At 44.2% G+C, this 23888-nt stretch overlaps 3 protein-coding genes across 16 annotated transcripts in view; 2 read left to right on the forward strand and 1 right to left on the reverse strand.

Moving 5' to 3' along the window:
* MPZL1 (myelin protein zero like 1) overlaps positions 1 to 13945 on the forward strand; it is a 39125-nt gene extending 25180 nt beyond the window's left edge. The window contains exons 4-6 of one of the 2 annotated variants that reach the window (XM_035540988.2): positions 659 to 791; positions 4147 to 4252; positions 8878 to 13945. In XM_035540988.2, the coding sequence (XP_035396881.1) occupies positions 659 to 791; positions 4147 to 4252; positions 8878 to 8979 (341 nt within the window). In that variant the 3' untranslated portion in view covers positions 8980 to 13945. Of the gene's footprint in view, positions 1 to 658; positions 792 to 2365; positions 2440 to 4146; positions 4253 to 8877 lie in introns of those variants that run through there. The other variant, XM_050710516.1, reaches the window with a different exon arrangement.
* Positions 13946 to 15436: 1491 nt separating this feature from the next.
* MPC2 (mitochondrial pyruvate carrier 2) lies at positions 15437 to 22847 on the reverse strand. Its single transcript, XM_035540990.2, has 5 exons — positions 22629 to 22847; positions 19767 to 19807; positions 17495 to 17579; positions 16325 to 16436; positions 15437 to 15685 (listed from the first exon to the last, which is right to left on the reverse strand). Exons 1-5 carry the CDS (start codon positions 22732 to 22734, stop codon positions 15628 to 15630), a joined length of 402 nt encoding a protein of 133 aa, XP_035396883.1. The 5' UTR covers positions 22735 to 22847; the 3' UTR covers positions 15437 to 15627.
* Positions 22848 to 23226: 379 nt separating this feature from the next.
* DCAF6 (DDB1 and CUL4 associated factor 6) overlaps positions 23227 to 23888 on the forward strand; it is an 83370-nt gene continuing 82708 nt past the window's right edge. For 4 of the 13 annotated variants that reach the window (XM_035540978.2, XM_035540979.2, XM_035540980.2 and 1 more), the window contains exon 1: positions 23229 to 23417. In XM_035540978.2, coding sequence (XP_035396871.1) covers positions 23324 to 23417 — 94 coding nt within the window. In that variant the 5' untranslated portion in view covers positions 23229 to 23323. Of the gene's footprint in view, positions 23418 to 23888 lie in introns of all 13 variants that reach the window. The other 9 variants (XM_035540974.2, XM_035540975.2, XM_035540977.2 and 6 more) reach the window with 5 other exon arrangements.

A 23888-nucleotide genomic window follows, 5' to 3' on the forward strand; every position in this document is an offset into this window, starting at 1 on the left:
TGGCCTCTCCTTCCCCCAAATTGTACTGGGGAAAATGTGAGTAAAGCAATACTGTGTTCTTGTAAGCATATTGCTAATACCTTTTGATGATCCTGACTTAAGAAGGGGAAGAATGACGCTATGAAAATGTATAGAGATGTATTTTGAGACACCAGAAGCATGTATAAATTCTCTTAGAGTGATTGTGGGTAGTAACTGGGCTGTTTGCTGCATGCTACCCAGAGAACACCCAACCTTCAGCGCTCTTCGTTGATTAGCAATATGTTAAGTTCAAATCTGCTTTCAAGTGTGCCTGCCTTTTCCTGTTGACCTCGCTGGGAATTGCAAGGTGAACGTAACTTTTTTTCTCAGACACAAAATGAGATAGGGTTGTTGTCATTATCACTTGTGTTCTTTGACACGTAAAAAATTCTTAGTTCAATATAAAGCCTTTTCTGAAGGATGGTGACTTAAAGAACACTCTTGGTGTCTGCTCTGTTCATACATTATTCTGCTAGCTGCCTGCAATCGCTACCATTTAGGCTGCATGTTTTAATTCCTGGAAATTACATTAGTGCTTCTGCTCTAAAAGAATCCAAGGTCAAGAACATTTGTGGTTTGCACTTCTGTTAATCAGGGAATGCAGAAGAGTTGAATGTTTTCTCCCTTCTCTCCCCAGACAGCCTGCCTGCGTTCCCCATTGCCATGGTGGCAGGGATAGTCATCGGTACGGTTACAGGTCTCACACCGCTCATCTCTATTGTCGTGTGTCTTGTCATCAGAAAGAACAACTCTAAAAAACGTTACTCTGGGTAAGAGATCTCCCTCCTCACCTGTGTATGATGTGAGGAACAGCAGTAGGATCAGAGGGAGGGCTTAGAGGGGGGTAGGAGTTGTTTCAGCCAAGTCTTGGCAACCGTAACTAGAGGTAGGGTATGGCCATGTGGAAGACTGGCCATCTGCCCATAATGATTATTTCTCTGCTGTGCTTGAAAAGACCTACTGACCATGAGTTGCACCTGATAATCACTAAATGTTACAGCTGATCCCCTGCCACAAGCTTATGTGCCCTATGAACATCTAACCTAAGATCCCCTAGCTCTGTTCTGTTCCCCTTCCCATCCCTACTCCCGTGTTCCCTTAGCCTCCCCCTTCCCAAAGAAAAAGTGCCACGTGCGGTTTTAGGGAATGCTCTGTTGGGATGAAGACTGATTTTTTCAGTTACCAGTGTCTTGCTCCTGAGCCAGTGGTACACTGGCCAAAATCCCTTTCATCACCACTCTTTAAAGTAAGGAAGGAGTAACCACTCCACATCCATCCTCATTCAACTGTCTGGTTTTAGTTAACTGTTACCATCCCTACAAGTTTTTTTTTTGTGTGTTAGGAGGATACTTCCTAAATAAAGCACAGTTCTTTGAGTGGGGATGTGAGAATGCAACAAGACCTAACAAAAGCAAACTTGAATCCTGTGGTGATGGAGCTTGTTGGTGGTGGGGGAAGTGATTTCTCTATTCTCTTTCTCTCTAATTTAGATGGTCATTTGCTTCGGTAAGAAAGAATGAAAATTATGTCTGTAATCTTAGAAACAAAATCAAGATTTATAACCTTCTTCTGTTCTTTCCCCAACAAATATTCCTGCTTCCTGCAGGTTTTCTTGGTTGCCTGTCAGATTAAAGAAAACAACTCCATAAATAAACTTGTGGGGATTTCTAAATTGAACTTTGCCCTGTCCTTTTCCCAGTTGGAGAGCTTAGAGAAAGTGAGTTGGCTATTCCCAATGGTAAGGCTGAGTGCAGTGAAGGCAGCTGCATGTGCTCAAAATTGTGCAGAAAGTCTGCTCCCCCCTTTCTGCATGTGTCCTTCTGCTAAAAACTGAGAAGAAACCTGCAGAGTCATGCACCAGGAGTGTACATGTGATGGTCCACATGCTTTGCTTCTGAGTGACCTGCTGTCCACTGTCTTCCTGCTGAAGGACATGTGCTGGAGCTGAGCCTGGAGCAGGAGGTCACGTGCAGTAATTTCGTATAATAGATTTAACTGCTCTCCCAGGAAAGTAAACTCCGAAGTTTGAATACTGCTTTTGCTGACCGTGGCAGCTCTGCATGACATGCTAAGAGAAACCAAATGTGCTGTGATCCCCTTCAAACTTATGGACTTTCTTCTCCATGACACTAACCTAGTGTGTGGTGGTAGCAGTGAGATGTACTTACTCTTAGATAACAACTCTGCCTTGAACTGAGGTGGGCTGGGGCACTGCGCGGCATCTGGAACCCTGCATGGCCACAATTTCCGTTCATGATCTGACTTTGGTGTTTTTTTGTTTTTTGTTTTCCTTTCTGCCTTGGTGTGCTGGGATCGGATCCTGCTTATCTTCCTCTCCTTACAGAGATCCTGATATAGACGCCAGATTGGGAATGTAACAGGGCTGGGTCTTCTCTTCCAGTCCCACTAGACACCATGGTAACTAATCAAGTTGGTGGTTGCTGTTAATACCTGTGTGTATGTGTACACATTTCCTCTTCTTTTGCTGACTAACCGGCTAGCTCTGTGCTAACATAACTTTGCTGTAATTTGTGCTGGAATCTGTTGGCAAAGGGACAATGCATTTCACTGGGTGCTTGGGTTTCATTGTCTCATGTCTGGCTGGGGTGGGATTGCTGCTTATCCCAGATGGTGTCCCTCCATCTCTTCCAGCAGTGAACTTGCCAATGCATTGACTAGAGCACAGGAAATTCAGAGTTCTTTCCATGACAGAAGGAAAACACACTCCCTGTAAGTGTTCTTCTGGCTCGGACAGCTCTGCCATTTGGAAACTTACAAATGCAGTCATCTAAGTGCATGAGCTGCTTAAAAAGGAATTATGACTTTTAGGTAGCGTGGATCTTAGGAATTTTGTGAATAAAGAAAACAATTCATTGTTATGTCATTTTGGTCACAGAAGGGCTGCTCTGTCTCTGAGACAGAGCGGAAACCCCTTGCTGTGGTTACTGGGTCTGCAGTATTTCTATTTTTTTTTAATCTGTGGCATGTTTGTAGAGCTAAATCTTCTATGGTTAGACTTCCCAAAGGTTAAAAAATGATTGCCTGTGAGGAGGTGGTCTGCTTGATGTCACTGTCCTTATTTGTTTGTTTCTGTACTTGCTTTGTACACTGTCTTTTTAAAAAGACTGTGGGGAAAGGATGCTCAGTGATCAGAGGGTAGCAAAGGGAACTCCTGTGTTTGTTGTGGAGGAGGTGGCCCGTTTTCTTTCCCGGGTGCATGGGTTAAGAGGAGATAGACTGAACATTTAGAGACCCATTACTGCACTGCCCAGAAGCTGCCAAGGTTAAGTTTGAAGACATCTGCTCATATACTTAGCTCAGTAGTATTCATTTCTCTGTCATTGGCTTGTTTTCTTTTCAGTCCTGCTCTAAGCGGATGGGAAGAAGCAAGCAATGAATGAAAACTGGCAACCTTCTTCCAGAGGTGTTAGTCCTCAGCACAAGACAGTTTTCTGAGTTTTCAAACAAGATTTCCCTGTTTAGATATTCATGTAGCTGTATCTGGACACATAGCTTACATGTCATGTATGCCTCTTAAAGTAATCACTCCAGAGACTAGTGTCTGTTGTGAGTGGGCAGAATTGTTTTGGAATCATAGCCCAAACAAAAAGCAAGGGAACTAATGTGGACTTCGCTAGGAAGTACCTTTGTAGTATGGAGAGCTAGTGGCTCTTGCAAGCATTCACTTTAATTGTAGCAGTGGTATAACACTTGCTTCAGTGACTGGGGCTACTTAGCTTGTAGTTGGAAGTTAATTGAGTCTGAAGCCTCAGTGAAGAAAACACATTTGTGGGTTTGTAAAGTTTTAGACTGGTTGGGTTAAATGGGAATATCTAGGGAACAAGAATTTTGAAGGAGCTGCTGTCGCATATTAAAGTTGTTCCTTCACGTTGCTCACCAGTGAGACTCTAGGAGGAAGGACAGAGAAATGAGATGGGAGAGATGGAGAATTATATGTGTTTATTCCAGAATCCATTATGTTCACTTTTACTTTGGCATAATCTGCCACCAATTTCATCTCGCCATCACTCGTTTTTTGTTTTTGTTCCTTTTTTTTTTTTGTGTGTGTGTGTGTTTGTGCCTCTTGAACATTGTCGTGCAAACTCTGCTCTGCCACCTCGTCAGCTGCGGTACATCTGAGAGCTTGATGTCACCGGTTAAGCAGGCTCCGCAGAAGTCACCCTCCGACACAGAGGGTCTGGTAAACAGCGTACCCGCCAGATCACACCAGGTAAACTGCTTCCTGCTTCTTTCCGAAGCAGGATCCTCCCGGAGCATGGGGGAGATGGTATGGAAAAGCTAAAGGCAGGGTGGGACACGTGAATTAGGTGCTGTCTGTTAAGGTGATGAGGGTGGGGGGGGTGTTTGATCTGAACAAGAGATGGGCAGTAATCCCTCAAAGATGTAGTGCATCTGAAAGAATAGCATTTTGATATTAGTTGAGGTAGAGTTTTATGTCCTTTTTGTACTTATGTACGAAAAAGATGGCTCTGATCTTGTGCATTAACATAGATGTTAGTGAAGTACAAGTGTGAGATCCTAGTGGGTAGCTGCTGGAGATACATGGAGATAACATTATATACTAGATGTGTAACACTCTACAAAACTGCCTAGGCTGTTCTGGGATTGTGCTGGGGAGGAATTTTACTTAATCTCTCATCGATGTGAAGGTATATGCTCTAAGTGGCACGCAGTGCCTTTACATGAAAATGAGCCAGTGCAATGCAAACACTGACCAGTGATGGTTAGTCTGAAGTTACTCTTGCTGCCCAGAGTGCTTTTCTGCTGAGCCACCTAGCTTTTGTGGGCTTGAAATTATGAAACTTTGTCCTGTTCTTGCTGCTGTTGGCAAAGTTCTGCTGACTTTGAAGGACCAAGGTGGCTCTTACTCAGACTAGTCATCTCATGGGAAATTAGTCAGAGGGCAGAGAGCATGCATCAAACAGGGATTCTGTGCAATATACAGTTATCGGCCAACAATGTGCAGGATTTCCATATCGGTAAGGTGTTTCTTACCTCTTGATTTGTGTATGCTCAGCAATTTTCCCATGGAGGCATGGGTCCTGAGTGAGTTTAGGTCCAAAATGGACTAATTCTTAATAAGTCACCTTTTAGGAAGTGTCTACGGAGTAGTGTGTGGACTCTGAGAGGTTTCTAAATCAGAGTTGACACCTGCTTTCTTCATTTCTCTTGAAGAAGTAATGGAGATATGTGTTAATACTACAGGAAAAAAAATACAGTGCTGAGTGAGATGGATAAAGTCAAGGTCCTTGCTCTGTTGGGGGCTTACAGTCTGCTTTTGAAGTACATCTTGTTCTTGACATGTGTAGTACTTCCAGAAGACAAAGGTTTAGTATGTAGGCCCACATTGTTGCCTGATGACTTCAGAGAACAGTTATTCTCTGAACATAAAAGCAATATAATCAAGTGATAAGGTTTTAAAATAGTTCTGATTTTGACTGGAGTGGGTCTGTTAATAGCAGTCTGCCTTTAAGACCTAGATAAAGCTTGCCTTATTCTGTGAATGTTCAGCTGAGTGACTCAACAACATTTGTTTTCACTGTTTCTTCTTAGCAGATACGTTCTGTCCTGTCAAATTTGTATATGGTGTTTCTTTTCCATGCCATCATTCTGCAGTGACTTGTATTCTACTATGACTGTTACTTGGATGAGAGAGAAATACATTTCTGTTGAAGGCAGGAACTAAATGCATTTCCCAGCTGGGTGTCCTTGTTTAGCTAACAATCTGGGTTGCAACAGGCAAACTGGGAGGCAGTGTGTTGTCCCAAGAAATGCTTGCTCCAAGGTGGCTGTCATTTGTATTTGTGCTTTGTGAGATGTTGATTACTCATTTCTGGGCAGGCTGAAGTACTGTTCATCTTAAAGCATTACTTCTTCAGAAGTACATTTATGATGTACAGAGCAGTATGGCACAGAGATCCCAAGTGGGTAGGCCTGTCAGTGTAGAAGCTGGGAGCGCTAAAGCTACATTAACTTCAATGTAGACCTCAGGCTTTTGGTCTTTAGGAATACCTGAACAAGCTTAGTTTGTGCTCTGTTCTGAGCTTTGGGCTGGACACCAGGACCCTAGGAGGGAGCAGTTCATGGTGCAGGGAATCCTGACTTAAATTTCAGATAAATTTCCTGGGGCTGGAATCTGTCGTAGTTCCAACATCTTCCAGAATCTAAAGAACTTGAGAATACTGTAAACCACATGGCATGGTGGTCTAACTTCATGACTCCTTTCTCTTTGCTGTAACTTGCAATTCATGACTCTGCTGACAAACTTTTAGCAAGGTATGGGTATACCTGCTCCTCTTTTTCCATTGGTTTGAATGAAAAAAATCACAAGACTTCAGGAAATGCAGGTTATTTTATGGCAGTGCTGCTCTTTCTTTTAGTTTTGGAAAGTCAGAATGATCTTAGTTGGACTTCGGTGAAAGTTCTGAATTGTTTAGACTTTTCTGAAGCTTTTACCTATGTAAGAAGTCTTCACTAAGATTCAGCTGGCAATAAATCAGATAGGTGAGGCTTTATAGCAAATTCTTGCTCCTCCTTTTCTCTGCGTCAGCTAATCTACCATTTGTTTAGGTGACAGTGAACATATCCAGACAACGATAGCTTGATTTGGATCAGGTGACCACAGCAAGTCAGCCTCTCCATCACCACCTGATGTGCAGGATAACTATATTTAACCAGGCATAAAATCAGAATAGTGATAAAACTGATCCTGAGTAGTGAACTCCTGTGGTAGAAAACTGACCCATCAGAATTTCTTGAGCAAACTTGAAATGTCATAGTGAGTATTTTATGAAGCTGTAGATTTTTTTGAACTGATACAAAGTGCTGTAGAGCTGAATTTACCATGTCCTTAAACTATGGTTTCAGGCAAATGAGAATTCCTAAATTACTTACAAATAAACTTTAGGCTCACTTTGTCTTTACTTTTTTGTATATTTTGCAATTAGATTGCAATTAGATTGCAATTAGCTCTAATTGCAATCCAGATACAGTGTTGGAGATCAGAACAATGTGAGAATCAACAGTGGGGTAAAAAAAGGTGGTTTGAATGAGACTCTAAATCCCAATTTTTCTAGGACATCTATATATTTTTTTTTCAGCATTTCCACAGTGTTATTTCTATTCAGCATTTTATATCTGCTTGTAAGTTTCCATCCTTCTTTCCATCCCCTTCCTCTACTCTTTTTCTTTATAACTTGGGAAGTGGTTTACCTGGAAGGAAGAAAGTTTGGGTTTAAACTGCTTCTCAAGGAGAATGAGTTATACGGCAAGTGCATGCTTTGCCTTTGTGTTGGAAGGAAAACCGCTGTACAGAAGTGTACCTATGGTCCTTCGAAGATTTCCTTTTCATCTTTAGCTAGTTGCTTTGGAAGATAGATGGAAAGCTTTCTGTGTCAATTCCGTAGAGATGCTTTCTAATTTGGCAGCATACCAAAAGTACTGGAGAGAAGAGAGTGGGAGAAATATCTGTGAAGGCTTCTTCTCCCTTGGACCTAAGGGAAACAGAAATGGAGTTAAATGGGTGAAATGGTTTCGAGGCAAAAGCCTCGAACAAGAAGAACTGAACAAGAAGATCTGTCCTTGCAATTTTCCCCCTCTTCCCTCCACCTAACAGAACAGTTCCTTTCTCTCCTGTGCAGGTAATGTTTGTGTGTGGCCTCTCCCCAGAGATCTCCTGGTAGGTGGTCGCAGCCTTCTGCCCTGTGCTTGTCAGTTGTGGTGTGCAGAACTGGAGCTGCGGGTCAGCCCTTTCCGTAAAGGTCCCACCTTTGTCTTGTCAGGCACTTGCTCTTTGTAAGCTGCAGTCCTGCCCTCAGCCCATCTGGAACAGCTGCAGCTTGCTTTCCTGTGGGCTGTGTTTTGGAGGACACGGTCCTTTAGGAAAGTGCTGGGGTGTTTGCATGCCCTGCTGAAAGACGGTGCTTTAATGTCCTCCACTTCACTCCAGCAGATATAACAGAGGCGTGTGGCTGTGTTGCAGTCTTTTCAAGGGAAAACCTGGCAATATCTGTCAGTGCTGGGCAGTGCTGAACAGACCGGCCCAAGAAGGTGCCAAGCATACCTGATGTGTGGAGGTCAGGTGTGATGGTTTTGGGCAGTTCTCTTGTTTGCAGATCTGCACCATACCTTGGACTGGTTGGTAGCAAAAGAGAGCCTTGATGGCCTAGCTGACCAAGGATTTAGTTTTACGCTTTTTTTTTTTTAACTCTGTGCAGGGTTGGCTCAAAAGTGAGGTAAGACTCCGCGTTACTGCACCATTTTAGTATTTTCTGGCTTGCTGCTGTGTGAGCCTTGATCCCATCATTTGCTTGGGCAGTGACTGTGGTGTCCTGAGGTGGCTGCAGGTTTATTTTATCCCTCAGTTATATCCAAGTGGTACAGCTGTGCTGAGATTTACAGGACTTGAATGGTAGTAAGCACATGAAGTACACTCTGCTATCTACTGGTAAAGATGTAGCGTAGTTTATCTTGTAAAATATTAAATCTGGCATTCATACGACTATCTTTCTCTGCACCACAACATCTAAGAATTGCTGCTTTTCAGAACAAAGGATTCTGTATTTTGCTGATGGTGAGAAGGCAAGCAGCCTTAGCATTAATAATGCTAAGGGAGGAAATCCTGCTGTTTGGCACGCTCCCAATAGGAGCAAGGTGGCAGACTAGAGCTCATTTATAGGTGAGGGCTCATTCCACTTGCTTTAAAGTGTCACTAGCAGTCATAAGAGCTGTGTGGTCTTGTTTTAGCTTTGGTCTTGCTGTAGCCCTTGCAGGAGGGAGGGGCAGTATGACCTATTCTGAGCAATACTGATTGTGCTTTTTTTATTCTGTTTCCAGGGCCCAGTCATTTACGCGCAGCTAGATCACTCCGGAGGACAGCACAGCGACAAGATTAACAAGTCAGAGTCTGTGGTCTATGCTGATATTCGGAAGAACTGAGATGAGATCCTAACCTATCCAATACAAAACACGCATTCAGACTGGAATTGCTTAAACAAAATTTGACCCAGAGAACTCACATGTGGCCTTTGATGCCTAGGCTAGGACCAATGCATGTGCATACAGAGGGAAAGATATATATGAATTGTGTGTAAATAGTCTATTTAATCGTACAGAAGTGAGACCAATGTTGCATGTTGAAATGCGGTAAGAATTCTGCTTATAAATTGCCAATATTCTTTTTTTGTATCTTGTATGACGAGAGAGAAAGTGGAAATTCACATCACAGTTTTTAAATATTTTTATCTTGATTATTAACGGAGAAACTGGAAGATAACTAAGATTCTAGGTTGACCTCGAGATTCTTTTTTTTGCTTATGGGGCCTATTTTTAGTTGTTGTTGTTGAGGTGAATATAAAGGTAACTTTCACAGGGTATTCATATTTCCTTGGTCAGATTCTCAGTACAAGCTGCCTTCTTGCATGAGGTAGACATTCTCACTTGGTTTTGCAAGCCACATTGTGACTCGTAGCTATCAGAAATGGTTATCTTACCACTGCAAGTGAAGGAAATGTTTAGGCCTACCTGACCTGTATAACACAGGTCGCAGAATCGTTTACTTCTGTATCAAGCCCATATATTCAAGCTTAGTCCTTTAAGGTACAGCGATAGTGCTGACCTAATGACTTTTGTGAAATTGTAGTTTACCTGTGAAAATTTAAGAGCTAGTGAGCTAGAGGGATAAGAAGCAGTAACTCTAGGTGGTTGAAAAGTTCACTGAAAGTCTGAGGCAATGAAATGTTTCTTCCTTATAACTGTGTCACTTCATATAAGCACAACAAAATGGGCTCCAAGGGCTCTGGAAGTTGTAGTGTTCCCTCATCTCTCCCTTGTTACTCCATTATACCTTTGTTACTTCCTAAGAGATGCTTTATCAGTTCTCAAAAGCCTCTAATGGAGGCTGAATGACCTCTGGAAGAAATTTAGAGCTTCACTTTTGTTTTATTGCTGTTTTTATTTTTTTTTGTCGTTGTTGTTATTGTTGTTTGTTTGTGTGTTTTCATAATCTTTATTTGCACAGAGGATGCGGAGGGCAGTTTATTTCCTTCCTCTCTGCAAGTCTACTACTTGAATACAATTTCCCAGCTTCTTGTTTCGAGATTATACTCCTCATAGATTGATAGGGATCTCAAATCATCCTTTTCTGCTGAAGAGGATCTTTCTTTAGCTGACCCATTTGTATCCTGAAATCCAGTGTTCAGGACTTGAAGTGGCACTCCAGCTGAGGTCTTTTCAGACTAGCATATAGTAAGAAGGGTTTCTGTTTTGTACATCCTAATGTGGTGTAGGCTTTTCCGTACCAGTAGATAATTTTTAGTTTGATCTACCATAACCCCTTCTCTCTGATTTTTAGCCATTTCCTAATTCAATCTATTTCACAAAATCAGTCACAGAATGGTTGAAGTTAGAAGGGATCTCTGGAGATCATCTGGTCCAACCATCCCTGTTCAGCTAGAGCAGGTGCCCAGGACCACGTCCAGTTGGGTTTTGAGTATCTCCACAGATGGAAACTCTTCAACCTCTCTGGGCAACCTGTTTGGCCACTTAAAGTAAAAAAGCGTTTCCATGTGTTCAGATGGAATATCCTGGTTTTAAACTTCTGTCAGAAGTTGCCTCTTGTCCTGTCCGCAAACATTAGTGAGAAGAGTCTGGCTTCCTCTTCAGTCATTTTTCACAACAAAGTTGGGTACACAGGCTTTCATCGGGATCACACTTGGCTGGTTTCCTGACAACACCTGCCTTTGTAAGGAGCATCACTAAAATCAGGGTGAACCCTACTGCTGCTTTCCCTATGAACCAAGCTGTTTCTCCCCAGTATTTTACACTTACCAAGAAACAAAGCCTTTGACATGGTTGATGGGGAAACTTGATTTTTATCTGCCTGTGCTTATCCCTGTGCATTACATCTTTCTCCCTAGACATTTTAGAGTAAAAGGGAGAAGGGTGATTAATTTAACTATCAAAATCTCAGTGCTGTGAGAAAATAGGGCTGTCTGTCCTTGGCTCTGATTTTTTTTTTATTTTTTATTTTCTTTCTGGAATATACTGGAGAAGCTGAGCAGAATCCTGTTACTTCTGGTGCTAACTATAGGAAATATGTCATTGTGTTTGTTTAGTTACAGGTATGCTCATATAGCCTCTACTGAGGAGTCTCATTGCAAAGCTGCTTGGATCCTCTGTGTGAAGGCAGATTGAATTTTGAAGTATTTTTTATTATTTTTATTTTATTTTTTATTTTAAAGAAAGAAACAAACTCCTTTATCTCCAAGAACAGTAGTACAAATTGGTCTGAATCCCTCTCCATTGTGAAGGCTGTTCATTTATTTTTTTTGGTCGTGGAAACATGAGCAAAGTTGCTTAGCTGGAATGGACAGCTTTTACAATGTAGCTGTTAAACAACTTATTCAGGCTGAAGTCAACAGAACTTGAGGCAGTATGAGACAAAACTGTTTTGAACTTTCTGTCAGTCAGGTTGTCTTAGCTTGTTTAATCAGGTGTGGTAACCTGTGCCGATGAAAGGGACTGATGCTTAGCTGGCTTACTTGTCTCAGGTGACAGAGGACTTCCAATTTCCTTGATGGGTAGCAAGCAAAGATTAAAGTCAGTCACGGTCATCAGATCCTGATGTAATAGTGACCAGAAATTCAATTCTATGTCCCCTGCTGGTATTCTCTTAATTCTCCGAGGCTGTTTTGCAGGTGGAAACGAACAGCATGTAATCGTAGGAAAATGGAGCGTGTTGTTCTTGACCAGTTCCAGTACTGCTGCTAGTACTTTTTAGGTCCATCTATTTTGAAAAGAAGTGCTGTGTGGCTTGGATGGAGCTGGGGAAGGTCTGTGTGATGTAGAAGTTGTCTCCAACAGTTTAATGTCCTTTTTTGTACTGTGGTGCCCAGAACTGCACACAGTACTCGAGGTGAGGCCGCACCAGCGCAGAGTAGAGCGGGACAATCACTTCCCTCGACCGACTAGCAATGCCGTGCTTGATGCACCCCAGGATACGGTTGGCCCTCCTGGCTGCCAGGGCACACTGCTGGCTCATATTCAACTTGCTGTCAACCACAACCCCCAGATCCCTCTCCGCGGGGCTGCTCTCCAGCGTCTCGTTGCCCAGTCTGTACGTACAGCCAGGGTTGCCCTGTCCCAGGTGCAGGACGTGGCACTTGCTCTTGTTAAACTTCATGTGGTTGGTGTTCGCCCAGCTTTCTAATCTGTCCAGGTCTCTCTGCAAGGCCTTTCTACCCTTTGACAGAGTCAACAGCTCCTCCCAGTTTAGTATTATCAGCAAACTTACTCAAAACACCTAGTCCTACATCCAAATCATTTATAAAAACATTGAAAAGAACTGGCCCTAAAATGGAGCCCTGGGGGACCCCACTGGTGACTGGTCGCCAGCCTGATGTAACGCCATTTACCATAACCTTTTGAGCCCTACCTGTCAGTCAATAGTTCACCTATTGTGTTATGTTTTTATCTAGCTGTATGCTGGACATTTTGTCCAAGTAGCATTCTGTGAGAAACCATATCGAAAGCTTTAGTGAAATCTAAAAAAAATACATCAACTGGCTTCCCTTTTACATGTAAAAGTGACCTTGTACTTACTGTAGAGCAGTTTTGGCGCGCCAGCCTGGGCTCTAGCTGCTAAGACAGGTTGCACCCTCTAGAGACAAGAATATGAATGGCATCAGTCATCTTTTTCTCATCCCCAGTTTTGAACAGAACAGGAAAGTGAGGGTTTTGCCCATACTAACAATGAATATTTTCTTCCTTATTACTGATCAGCAGAAATGGATTTTGAAGATCATTACGTATAAAGTATCAATCTAAGTAAATTAGTAGTTGTAATCAGTACATCAAATCTCCATCACTCTGTTTGATTTTAGCAGTTGTTCTGTGAGGGAGATGGTCAGCATGTTCATTGAATGGCATTGAGAGCCGTTACAGGCTGGCACATATTTCCCTATAATTAATTGCATGATGTGTCATCGATAACTGGAGAACTGTAGGGTTTTGTTTTCTCAGAGCTTTAGTGCTATTTCAGTTTGTGACTAGAAAAGCTGGAATTAGGTTTTTAACTTTTTTAAACCTGTGAGAACTGCTTAGGTAACCATCTGTCTTGTAACTGCAGTACATGTATATGTGCAACTTAGAAGCTGCATTGCCTTAGAGTGGATTCATTGAGGTAAAGTGTCGGCCGTTTGATTTATAATCAAAATACTTTCAGTCTGTTTCAAAATCTTGTCTTGGAATTTTGCATTATTAATGTATCTACCTAAGACCTCAAATACAAAACATTCTTACTGTATAGTAGGTGATGGAATTGTTTTCTCTGTAAACTGACAAAGATGTGAAGGTGGGTAAGACTTCTGGGCTGTGGCCATACCGCTGTGGTGCTAATATTTAGGTAACATTTTACACGGGAGACTACAAAATCATATTAACGATGCTCAGCATTTGTACTCTTCTTGAGGCTTCTCCTCTCCTTCTCTTCAGTGCCCTAAAGCTACTAAGCCCTTTCATTTAAACGTGATTTTGCACTCTAAAATGAAGTTCAATGCCTTTTGTTATCAGCGTGCTGTGCAATCTCTTCTATCTCCCTACAATGCCAGCTCTTTTTATGTGGTAAATATAACTGGTAACATAGACTGGATGCTTTTCATAAACCTCCATCTTGGAGGTATGCAAGAGAACAAACACCTGTAAGACAGGTGTATAATCTGTGTGAGGGAGCTAGATATGAAATGCATGTCCTGATTACATGAAAAGCCAGGGTATCAACTGGTAGTGGTTTTGCTTTTACAGACTCATCTGGAAACAGTTATCTTGGATATTTTTTCTTGAGTGGACTTTCATGTTTTCTATTGTAATCTTGTGAATATTTTAATACACTTTTTTTTTCCCATTACTGGTTTGTTGGATGAGTCTCGTCTGGTCAGGAACTGGGAAGGGTCGGGGGGCTGAAATACACTACCTTTCTTCCTGGCAATGTTGTTCTTCAGTCACTGCAGTCTGTTAGCTCAGCAGACACCACACAGCTGGAGAGTTCACCATTTGAGATGATACCCTGTATTACCACTTCAGCTAAGAGAACTAAGATATGCAAGTAAAAATGTTTGAGGGGACAGCACAGGTCTCTAGCAGAATACAGCTAGGAGAGAAACACCTCCATGGCGGGACAGCCTCTGGAAAAGGGGATCTGACTGAGTATCAGGCACATATCTTAGAAGGGAAAATGCTGCCCTGCACAATTACTTTACAATTACTGGCTAATACTTTATACATAAGTTGAGAAAGGCAAGGACTTTAGTGTCACAGCAAGGTGCCATAGCTGTTAACTATTGAACAGTTTCCTCCCCTCTCCACCCTTCCCAGGTTGAAGTGGTACCTCGAATAGGATTGGGAAAAGTAGGGCAGAGGAGAGACTTAATCAGAGGCCGTTGCCAAACTCCAGTATTTCAAAGCATTCACTTTACTGAAACCTGAATACTGAAGAAGCTACTCTGTCTCAGTTATCTTCTTTCCCCCTGGATATTGACTCCTAGGGTTGGCAGAAGAGGTCTCTGACCTCTGATCTCAGGGGAAGCCGATAGATGCCATGTTCTGAGCACGACTGCCTTATGCTTCTCAGCAACAGATGGGATTTTGCAGCATAACATATAGCCTTTGCTCTGAAGCTGTCTCACAGTGGCGCATTCTTCTCTTTACAGGAAATTAAATAGGGAGAGAGGTTGACTTTCAGACGTTTCATTCATAAACATGCCACAGACGGGAGCAGACCACTTCCTCCAAAGTTTTGGAGGATTGACACGTACAAGTTTTCTGACTGCACAACTTCACAGAAAATCTGTATGTACTTAAGGAGGGCACAGAAAGTGAGTAACAGATGTTTTGGCTGTTTATTTTTCACATTCCCAGGAACCAGGTACTTAAATGTGCCCATCTACTTGTGCCCTCTAGTTGTAGAGGATGACAGAAGCTTAAAAACAAACAAAAAACCACCACCAAAAACAAACCAAAACCCATGCTACTGGCATGTAAAGGCTTGCCCTCCTTTTGATAAAGGTGGTGGTGGCTGGGAAACGAATCAAGATACAGATAACTTGAAGCTGAAAAGAATATCCTTAAACTACCAAGGAAGAATATCAGAGAATAAAATGCAGATGCCACTGTCACTGACTTCTGAACATATGGTAAAACCCCCACACAGGGTCTCAGCATGATATTTGAAAAGAATACTTCCGTCTGGGACTTTGGCTGACAGTCACTGATACCATGTCACTCCTACATGTGTTCAGCAGAGTCAGATAAGGTGGGGCCCAACAAACAATTCAAGGCACAATCCACAACCAGTTTCTTTTAAAGAGACAATGTAACTTCCCTAACATAAGGCATAGGATTTTACTTAAATTTAAAAGGTTGCACTTTATTTAAGTGAATGGAGATACTTTGTTATTTGCACTTAGAAAACACTTGCTTTCAAGACATTTAGAATTCCCCATCCATTTTCTCAGAGGAAAAAAGGTTAAAATTAGTGAAGCTAGGTCCCATGGGGAAGGGTTTGTGCGTTGCTGGATTTGACCTGTAGGGTTAAGCATCTTTTTGCAGCAGCTGATCTTGTTGTTTTGCTTTTAGCTCCTGATTATACCTGTAGGAAAAAAAAGCACAGACTGAGGATAGAGCTCCAGTTACAGTAACAGCGTCTTCATAACGTATTCAGCAAAGGAGGTTTAAAATTCCTATCCTGAGTTTCTACCCTCAAGTCCATGTGTAGCTCAGCTTAGTAACTAATTAGTAGCTTCTTACCTAAGTTAGTTTGCATTATTTCTGTCCAGTAGTGAAGGAGCCAGAGAACTCCAAATTCTCCCCTCAAGAAATAACTTTAAAAAAAATCAAAATGCTGCTCTACTTAAGAGCCCTTTGATCTCGCTGGAACTGATCAGATTCATCAGTGAAAGCTGACAGAAGCACAAAGCTTACGAGGTAGTCTAGGCTTTTTGTCAGTCAGACCTGCAGCTTTTAAAGAATGCCTTAAACCTAGAAACTTTACATAGGTCTTTCCTTAAAATGTGCTCTAGCTATAACGAAAATATTTAGAAGTGTTCCCCCTACTCATCTGGAAAACTAAAAATGTAGCAAAAAAGTTCTGCTATGTTTAATTAATTGTTCAGTTCTTCTTTCCTGCTGTACTGACATGAAGGCTGGTAGAATTTATGAATTCATGGTTAAGATTAGGTGGCATGAGTGCTTAATTACAATGCATAGAGAAGTCCTTCTTAATACATACCTCCATATTCGGAAGAGTTGAGAGCCACCGGCACAGCCAACAAAGAAGTTCACAGCAAACAGGCTCCAATTTTTAGGAATAATAACCAGTGAGTACCTTGACCAAATAAGGCCTGTTGAATGAAAAGAAAAGTTTAAACAACATTACATCTTTGTAGATAAATATTCAGGCGTTCCCCCTAACCTTGAGGACAGACTCATGGGCCAGTTTAAGTACACAAAAGTTTTACAACTCATGTTGGACAACTGTTTTTCTTCTAATTAGCTGTTTCTCAGTTAGAAGCACAACTAATGCCAGTGGGAAAGCTACGGGTATGTATTGCATTTTTCCAGAATACCATAGCCAGACAATAACATAAATCAGTCTTAGTATCAAATCAAGATCCTCTATACTCTACAGCAGTACAAACCTTAATGTGCTGGCACAGTTCTAGGGAAGTGGCATTTTGCTGTAGTATATCTAGTTTGCTGCACCCATTTAGAGATTATAGAAACCACCAGTCAAGAAGGGTTTACATATCATGCAAAGCACATAGCATTGAGTCATGTATCAAAACAAAGTCCAGCAAAGGAAGAAGGTGGCAGCCTTAGTTTTGATTTTCAGCTTTATCTGTCACAAGTCTAACCCCGACAAGATCTGGTAGAACAACTTGAGTATGGAATATTGGTATTGGTGGTGTGAAAATTCATGGCAAACAGCAGTGCAGTAGTCTGTATACCACTCCAAGTTCTTGTAGCACATGGAAGTTCTTTCCAGTTACGTTAGTATAATTACTCTAGCATTGTTTAAGCCCCTCGAGTCTGTTCTAAAAAAGCCACCGTGTTCTGGACTGATGTCAACATTTCTTGACCTGAAGCAGAGGAGGTCCCTTACTGGAACGAGTGGTATCATTGTAACTCAAGGGATCAAATTTGTATCCTAACTCAAAAAACTCACTTTGGACAATTCCAAATTAAGACACTCGTATGAAACTGTAAATACTCACAGGACTCTTACAGATTTAATAATAAGTATAGGTCTGTCTTACAGTTATCATGTAAAAGCAACAGTGAGATCTGGCATGTTATAGCTGAGCCTTTTCTAAAGAAGTGGCTTAGTGCTGACAATTCAAAAAGGAATGAATACAGTTCAGATGGTGCTTTGTAGAAACATGGTGTACACTGGCCTTACCTGTGGCCATCAACACTGCAGACTGCGCTGTGCTGAGCTTTTCTGCTGGTCTGGTCATATCAGCCATTCCAGCACATACCAAGCCCTGTAAAGAGAAATTCATTGAGCATAAATCCAGCACCAGGACATACCATGACATATCAAATGCTTCACAAAGGGAATCTTCCTGAGTACAACAGAGACACAGAGATCCTGGAACGAGTCCAGCGAAGTCCTACTAAAATGATTAAGGGACTGGAGCATCTCATATGAGCAAAGGCTGAGGGAGCTGGACCTGTTCAGCCTGGAGGAGAGGAGGCTCAGGGGGATCTGATCAACGCGTGTAGGTTTCTGAAAGGAGGGTGTCAAGATGACAGGGCCAGACTCTTCTTAGTGGTGCCCAGCGATAGGATGAGACAGCGGGCACAAGGTGAAACACAGGAAGTTCCTTATGAAAATGAGGAAAACCTTCTTTACTGTGAGGATGACAGAGCACTGGAACAGGTTGCCCAGAGAGGCTGTGGAGTCTCCCTCTGTTGTGATATTCAAAACCCACCTGGATGTGGTCCCGTGCAATGTGATGTAGCTGGCCCTGCTTGAGCACAGGAGGGTTGGACTAGATGGTCTCCAGAGACCCCTTCCAACCTCAACCATTCAGTGATTCTGTGAAGTTACCTTAAAGCTCAGTGTTTATTCTGTGTGCATTATGCAGGAGATGGGATGCATTGTATGAGCAGAGTAATTACCCTTTGACACCCGGTATGCTTCTAGTCCCTTGTGGTGGAAATAAGAACACAGTTACGGGGGGTGCAACTGGCTTGCAGTAAAATCCCAGGCAGTGGCAACTTTGTATGAGGTTAAGAACAAGGTTAACTTCAGCACAGCTGCTTTAAGCACTAATTGGTTTTCATGCAGCAAATAGAACCTTGTCTAAATAAGGCCCTTCCTACTAAAGCTCAGGCTAAGATATTGTTGCTACACACGTACATGTGACACCATGCAGTCTTCGCCCAACTTCATCTGAGGAGGTAAAAGTGAATTTTATTTTTTTTAATATAATTTCAGTGGAAAACTTCCCAGTGAAGTGACAAATAGCTCGACTGACCTATTTGAGAATGTTGCTAGCAAATACATTGTTTGATTTATTTTGTTGTGTTATTGCCATCTACTGGAAATGCAATTTGTTGTTCTGTTACAGGGGTTCACCAAAATAAATGAACAAAAAAGCCCTAAAGCTTTTATCTCACTGCCACTAAGGGCTACTTTGTACTCTAATCAAGAGAAGTTTTTAAGGGTAGAGATTTCTGTGTGCTGCCTCACTTCCAGGGTTGATGTTGCTGCAGTGGTGTCACAGAGGTACAGATTCTCAGCCCACTTGGGTAACAGCAGTCAACTTGCCTTTGCCATGTAGGGGAAAAGTCATTTTAATTTCTCAGTGAAGAACTTCACTGTGAGCTTAGAGAGACCTTCCTGCACTTTCGCAGAAGAAGAAACCACCTGTGTATTAGCTCTTGTGATACAGCAGCAGACAGCAAACCTGCTCAAAAGAGTTGCCTCTATGCTCAGGAGCACACTGCCTGGGAGACCCTCTGAAAAAGGGGAAGGTTAACCACACAGTTACCGCAGCAGCGGATCAGACTGACAACGAAAACAAGCTACAGCTTGGAGCATAACGTGTTGCCCATGGCCTATACGAAGCTGGGTTTTCACAACAGCACGCTTACAAACCAGCTGGCAATAGGAAGAGGAGGTTATATCCTTGCTTGTTATCAAACAAGGAGACTGAGCAGCTTTGTGATTTTAGAGCTCATTTACTTTATCTGTACAAATACAATAACCAGGAGGAAAGCGGTGAATTAGGACTAGCCATATACCTCGCACATGCACAAACACAGGACAGGTAGGGTAATGAACTGGGAAGCAGAACCACACAAGAAGCAGAGAGCTACTGCTGCCCAAAATACATGCTTTCAGAGCTTTGAATTATGCCAGTTCACGCCTACCTTGAACAACAGCGAGTGTTTCACAAAATAAAGCTTTTGTGAAACTTTCAATATAGAGCACAGTTTTTCCACAAAGCCTTGTTTCTGTTTTTCCCCTTATACCCATGGCATGTTGCACCACATGTTCTTAAGGCTAATATTGTTCCTCCACATATATTAAAAATTAGAGCCTTGGCATCAAACCTTTCTGGAGGCTCAGATACCTGCTGGGAAACTATTGCTTGCCCAATGGGTTACTTCAGATTGCCCTCTGATCAACATCCAGACATAAGTTGGCATCTTATACTTACCCATTTCATAACAGGTGCCCAAAAAAACACTGTTTTGGGACCTGAGGGAGAAAAGAGAGTTAAATTACTCAGTGGGATTTGGTTGTTACAATGCCGACAGTAAGTTTTGAGTTGTTAGTTTTTTTTTTTCCTTTTTGATAATGAATTAAACTAATACACACATGCATATATTAGAACAGCTTCTACCACTGTACAGGCTGTATCACCTAATACTCACATTTCATCAACTCAGTGCATCAACCTTCAGTTACATAATCAGTCCATATGATTTTGCAATAGATGTTCTGTAGCAAAAAAAAGGACTTTCAAGCAAACAAGGGTATTGCAGCAAACAAGATGCATTTATAATGGAAAAGTTAGGATCAGGCCCAGGAAGAATGAAGCCAGTTTCTATATAATGATTAAAAAATTACTCTGTAACTGGACTAATGGAATTAGTGTTTGAAATCTTTGCAAATTGAATCTTGTAAAATAAAACCCCAAAATATTTTATTACTGGTATCGTAACAAGTCAGTCCAAATCTCAACCTCTCTCTTAATGCTACAGAAGACATCCTGCACAGCAGCGTTAGACATTTAAAGAGAGTACAAATTGCAAATACAGGTATCAGGGCGTTCTCGTGGACCTCTAACACGCATCTCTGAATAACCACGTTTGTCTAGCAGAAACAATAATTCTCAACCCAGTATTCTACCAATAGTCAAAGGAGGATTATGGGAGAAGAGGAACAAGTGTATGGAAAGAAAGGGAGAAAAATCAACCGAATGGGATCTGGAGGGTAAAATCTCTCTCTCAGTGGTGCTAAAATGGCAACTGGTTGGTTAACACAAAGCACCGCAATGCCACACCTATAACACGCAGACCATCAGCTGTGCCGGAAATCGTTAACCTAGGACTACTGCTCCAAGTCTTCAAAAGAGGGACCACAACCCAAGATATCAACCTGTTGCACTGGAGTACAGTCAAGGCACTGCTTCTGATTTCATCAAACCACATTCAGTTTTAGGTCTTGAAGGCCACTGCTCAGCACTCAGATGACACGCGAGATGAAGCCAAGTTTTTGCTTTAATACGTTACATATTACGGTTCAAAGCTTTTAAGTATGCATTATAAACACTAGGACTTTGGTTGTTTGCTTTTTACGTGTGCTAATTTTTTACTAACAATTCAGCCTAATAAAAGGCCTTACAGTAACTCTTTATACTGTGCGTTTTAAAACAGGTTTGAAACCGTAACTTGGAGAAATTAACTGTCAGGTTTCTGCAGCAAGCACCCGTGAAGCCACTTACAATTTGCAGGATAAGGCTTATTGTTATGAATATCAGTTGCTCCATAACCTTAAAGCCAACTAAGCCCTGTAGAAGGGCAGCACAACTGCAACAAAAATGGGCTTGGCAGCTTTGCATAAAGCCCTCCGAGACCCAGGCGGCTCGTGACAGCGATCAAGTTTAAAACAGCAGTTAACAGCTACTAGCAGATCACTTTTCCCGTTAAGAAGAGAACGTTTCTCCCTACACGTGAATTTTTTTTCCAGGATGCAAATTTCAGTCATTGTTTTCTTTCAGGCAGCTACTTAGTATTTCTGTATCAGGCTGCAAATACAGCTCTTTATAAACCCAACTTACGGAGGTTCCACAAAAGTAGATTTAATTGCTATCATCTATTTTCTTCTGAAGCACAAGTTCAAATTTGGAGTACCAGAGAACTGGGGGGATGGTGTACAAGTGATCGAATCGACATTCCCTAAACAAGCAGTAAGATTTTCAAGACATCTGATGTTATTTTTTATTAACATTAGGTAACTTGAAAGTTCAAAACTACGGACTACAAAAGGCAGAAGCAGTTGGTGCCGAGCCAAGCTTTTTATGAGGGAAGACTGTTGAGTGCTGTCAGGGGGATACCTCTCCCAGAGGCATGCCAGTAAACAACATTTGCCAGGCAGTGCGAGCTTGTCCTAGATCCTGACACACAGAAATTTTCAAGGATGAATTTGACAGCAGCACATTGGAGCAAGGACATTACCAGAGGATATCATGTGTGTAAATAAATTATTAAAAAAAAAAAAAAAGTTATAATAAATGTAAGAAGCCTTTGTTCCGGAGAGTTTAGTTTGACCAGGAAAAGTGAACTTAGGAGGCCGAAGGGGAGGGAGCTCAGCCCACACTTCTCTGGGGCTGCAAAGAGCGATGTTCCCTGCTCTGCAGCAGCCAGGGAGTTGGTGTGCTGTACCCCTTGCCCTCTGCTGTCCTCCAGCAACCTCAGTCTGTGTGGTGTCAGCTAAACAAACAGCTTTTCAGAGGACCAGGCGTCTTCCTGGAAGCTTTCTTTGTGCCACAGAAGAAGCAAACATTGTCCTTCGCTTGCTGCAAGTGATTTATAATTTAATGAGAATGGCACTTGGAGGAGTCAGTCCTAAATTAGTCCAGAAACCTGGTTATCTCAAAGAGAAACACAAGCCTTTCATCTTTAACCTGCGTGTTTGCAGTCAGTGTGACATCTGTCTCATGGCTTTCTCAAGGACCCACCTGCGAGGCATTCAAGGCTGAAACCTAGCGGCAGGGGTTCGGTTCCGATACCTGCTTGTCCCGTGGCTTTTCTTACTGAAGCCATCAGTGCGGATTATGGCCGTTGTTCTCACCGAGACGCCTGTATACGTACACGGTCCCTAAAGGTGAGCCCTCTCTGCTTCCCCGGGGGGTGACAGGCCAAGGTCGGCGCCCCCCCAGCTCACACCGCCGACCCCCAGCCTACGGGGCGGAGGTCCCTAAAAGCGGCGCAGCCCCAGCCCCAGCCCCAGCCCCAGCCCCGTCCCGTCCCGTCCCCACTCCCCCCGCTCCCAAGGTGACCCCTCGGGCCGTTACCCGCCGGGTGGTTGTAGAAGGGCCGCAGGCGCGGCGGCAGCACCAGCTCGATGCGGTCGAGCAGGCGGTGGTACGAGGCGCGCAGCCCCGCCGCGGCGGCCGCCATTTTGTGCACGGCGGGGGCCCGCCGCTCGCTCCGCTCCGGTTGCGCCGCTCGAGCCGCTCGGTACAGCACGCCGGGTCAGCCGCCGCCCCGCCCACCGCCGGCCACGACCGCGCTGATTGGTGGAGCGATCGGGGGGCGGAGGGAGGGGCGCGGCGCGATTGGCTGCGGCCGCCCCGCCCTCCTCGCGCTGCCGGGAGGAGTCGTCCCGGCCTTCCGCGGGAAGGGCGAGGGCGCCGGCCCGCTCCCGCCTCAAAGATGGCGGCCCGCCAAGATGGCCGGCGCCCAACCCCAAGATGGCCGCCCGCCGCGCGGCTTCACCCCGCCCGTCACTTCCCGGGCGGGGCAGCGCTCCCTGGGGGCGTAGCTTCACCGGCGGGGGGCGTGGCTTCCCACGGGGGGCGTGGCTCGGAGCGGCGGCCGGCCCCGCCCCTTTCTCTCTCTCTCTCCCTCGCTCTGTCTCTCCCTCTCCCTCTCGGAGCCGCGGGGCGGGGAGGGGCGGGGGGGGCCGAGGGCCGGCCGGTTTCCATGGTGATCGCGCGGGGCGGCCGGCGGCAGCGGAGCGCCCGGCAGCCCCCCCCCGGCGGGGGCCATGTCCCGCGGCCGCTGCCCCCACCTGCTGTGGGACGTGAGGAAGCGGAGCCTGGGGCTGGAGGAGCCCGGCCTGCTGCGGAGGCACTACCTGGGTAAGGGGGGGGGGCGGTTAAAGGGTGGGGGGCGGCCGTCGGAACCGTCGGTGGGGGGCAGCGAGCGCCCCGGGAGGGTTCCCCCTGCGGGAGCGCCCCGTGCCCGGGAGGGACCTGACCCGAGGGCAGCGGGAGCCGCGCTGCGGGGTCAGCCCGCCGCCCGCAGCCCTCCTCCGGCAAAATGGCGTTGGTGGCCCTCGCGCACCGGGCGCCGGGCCGGGCGTTGTGCCGCCTGGCGGGCGGGTCCCTGCCCGGCCGGGCTCCGGCTGGCGGGGCTCCCCCGGACCTTCGCCTCCGGGACCTGGTTGAAGTCAGGCAGGTGGCACCGCCTGTCGGGCCTCGCTCAGCTCCTCGGAGCTGGAAGGCAAGTTGCTACCTGTTGCACCGGCTCAGCCGCCACAACAAATGGAAGCCGAGCGTTTTGTTTGCTCTCAGCAGTAGCATCAGGACACCTGGCCGTCATTCGTGCTT

This window comes from Cygnus atratus, chromosome 1, assembly GCF_013377495.2.
Source record: "Cygnus atratus isolate AKBS03 ecotype Queensland, Australia chromosome 1, CAtr_DNAZoo_HiC_assembly, whole genome shotgun sequence".
Lineage (NCBI taxonomy): Eukaryota > Metazoa > Chordata > Aves > Anseriformes > Anatidae > Cygnus > Cygnus atratus.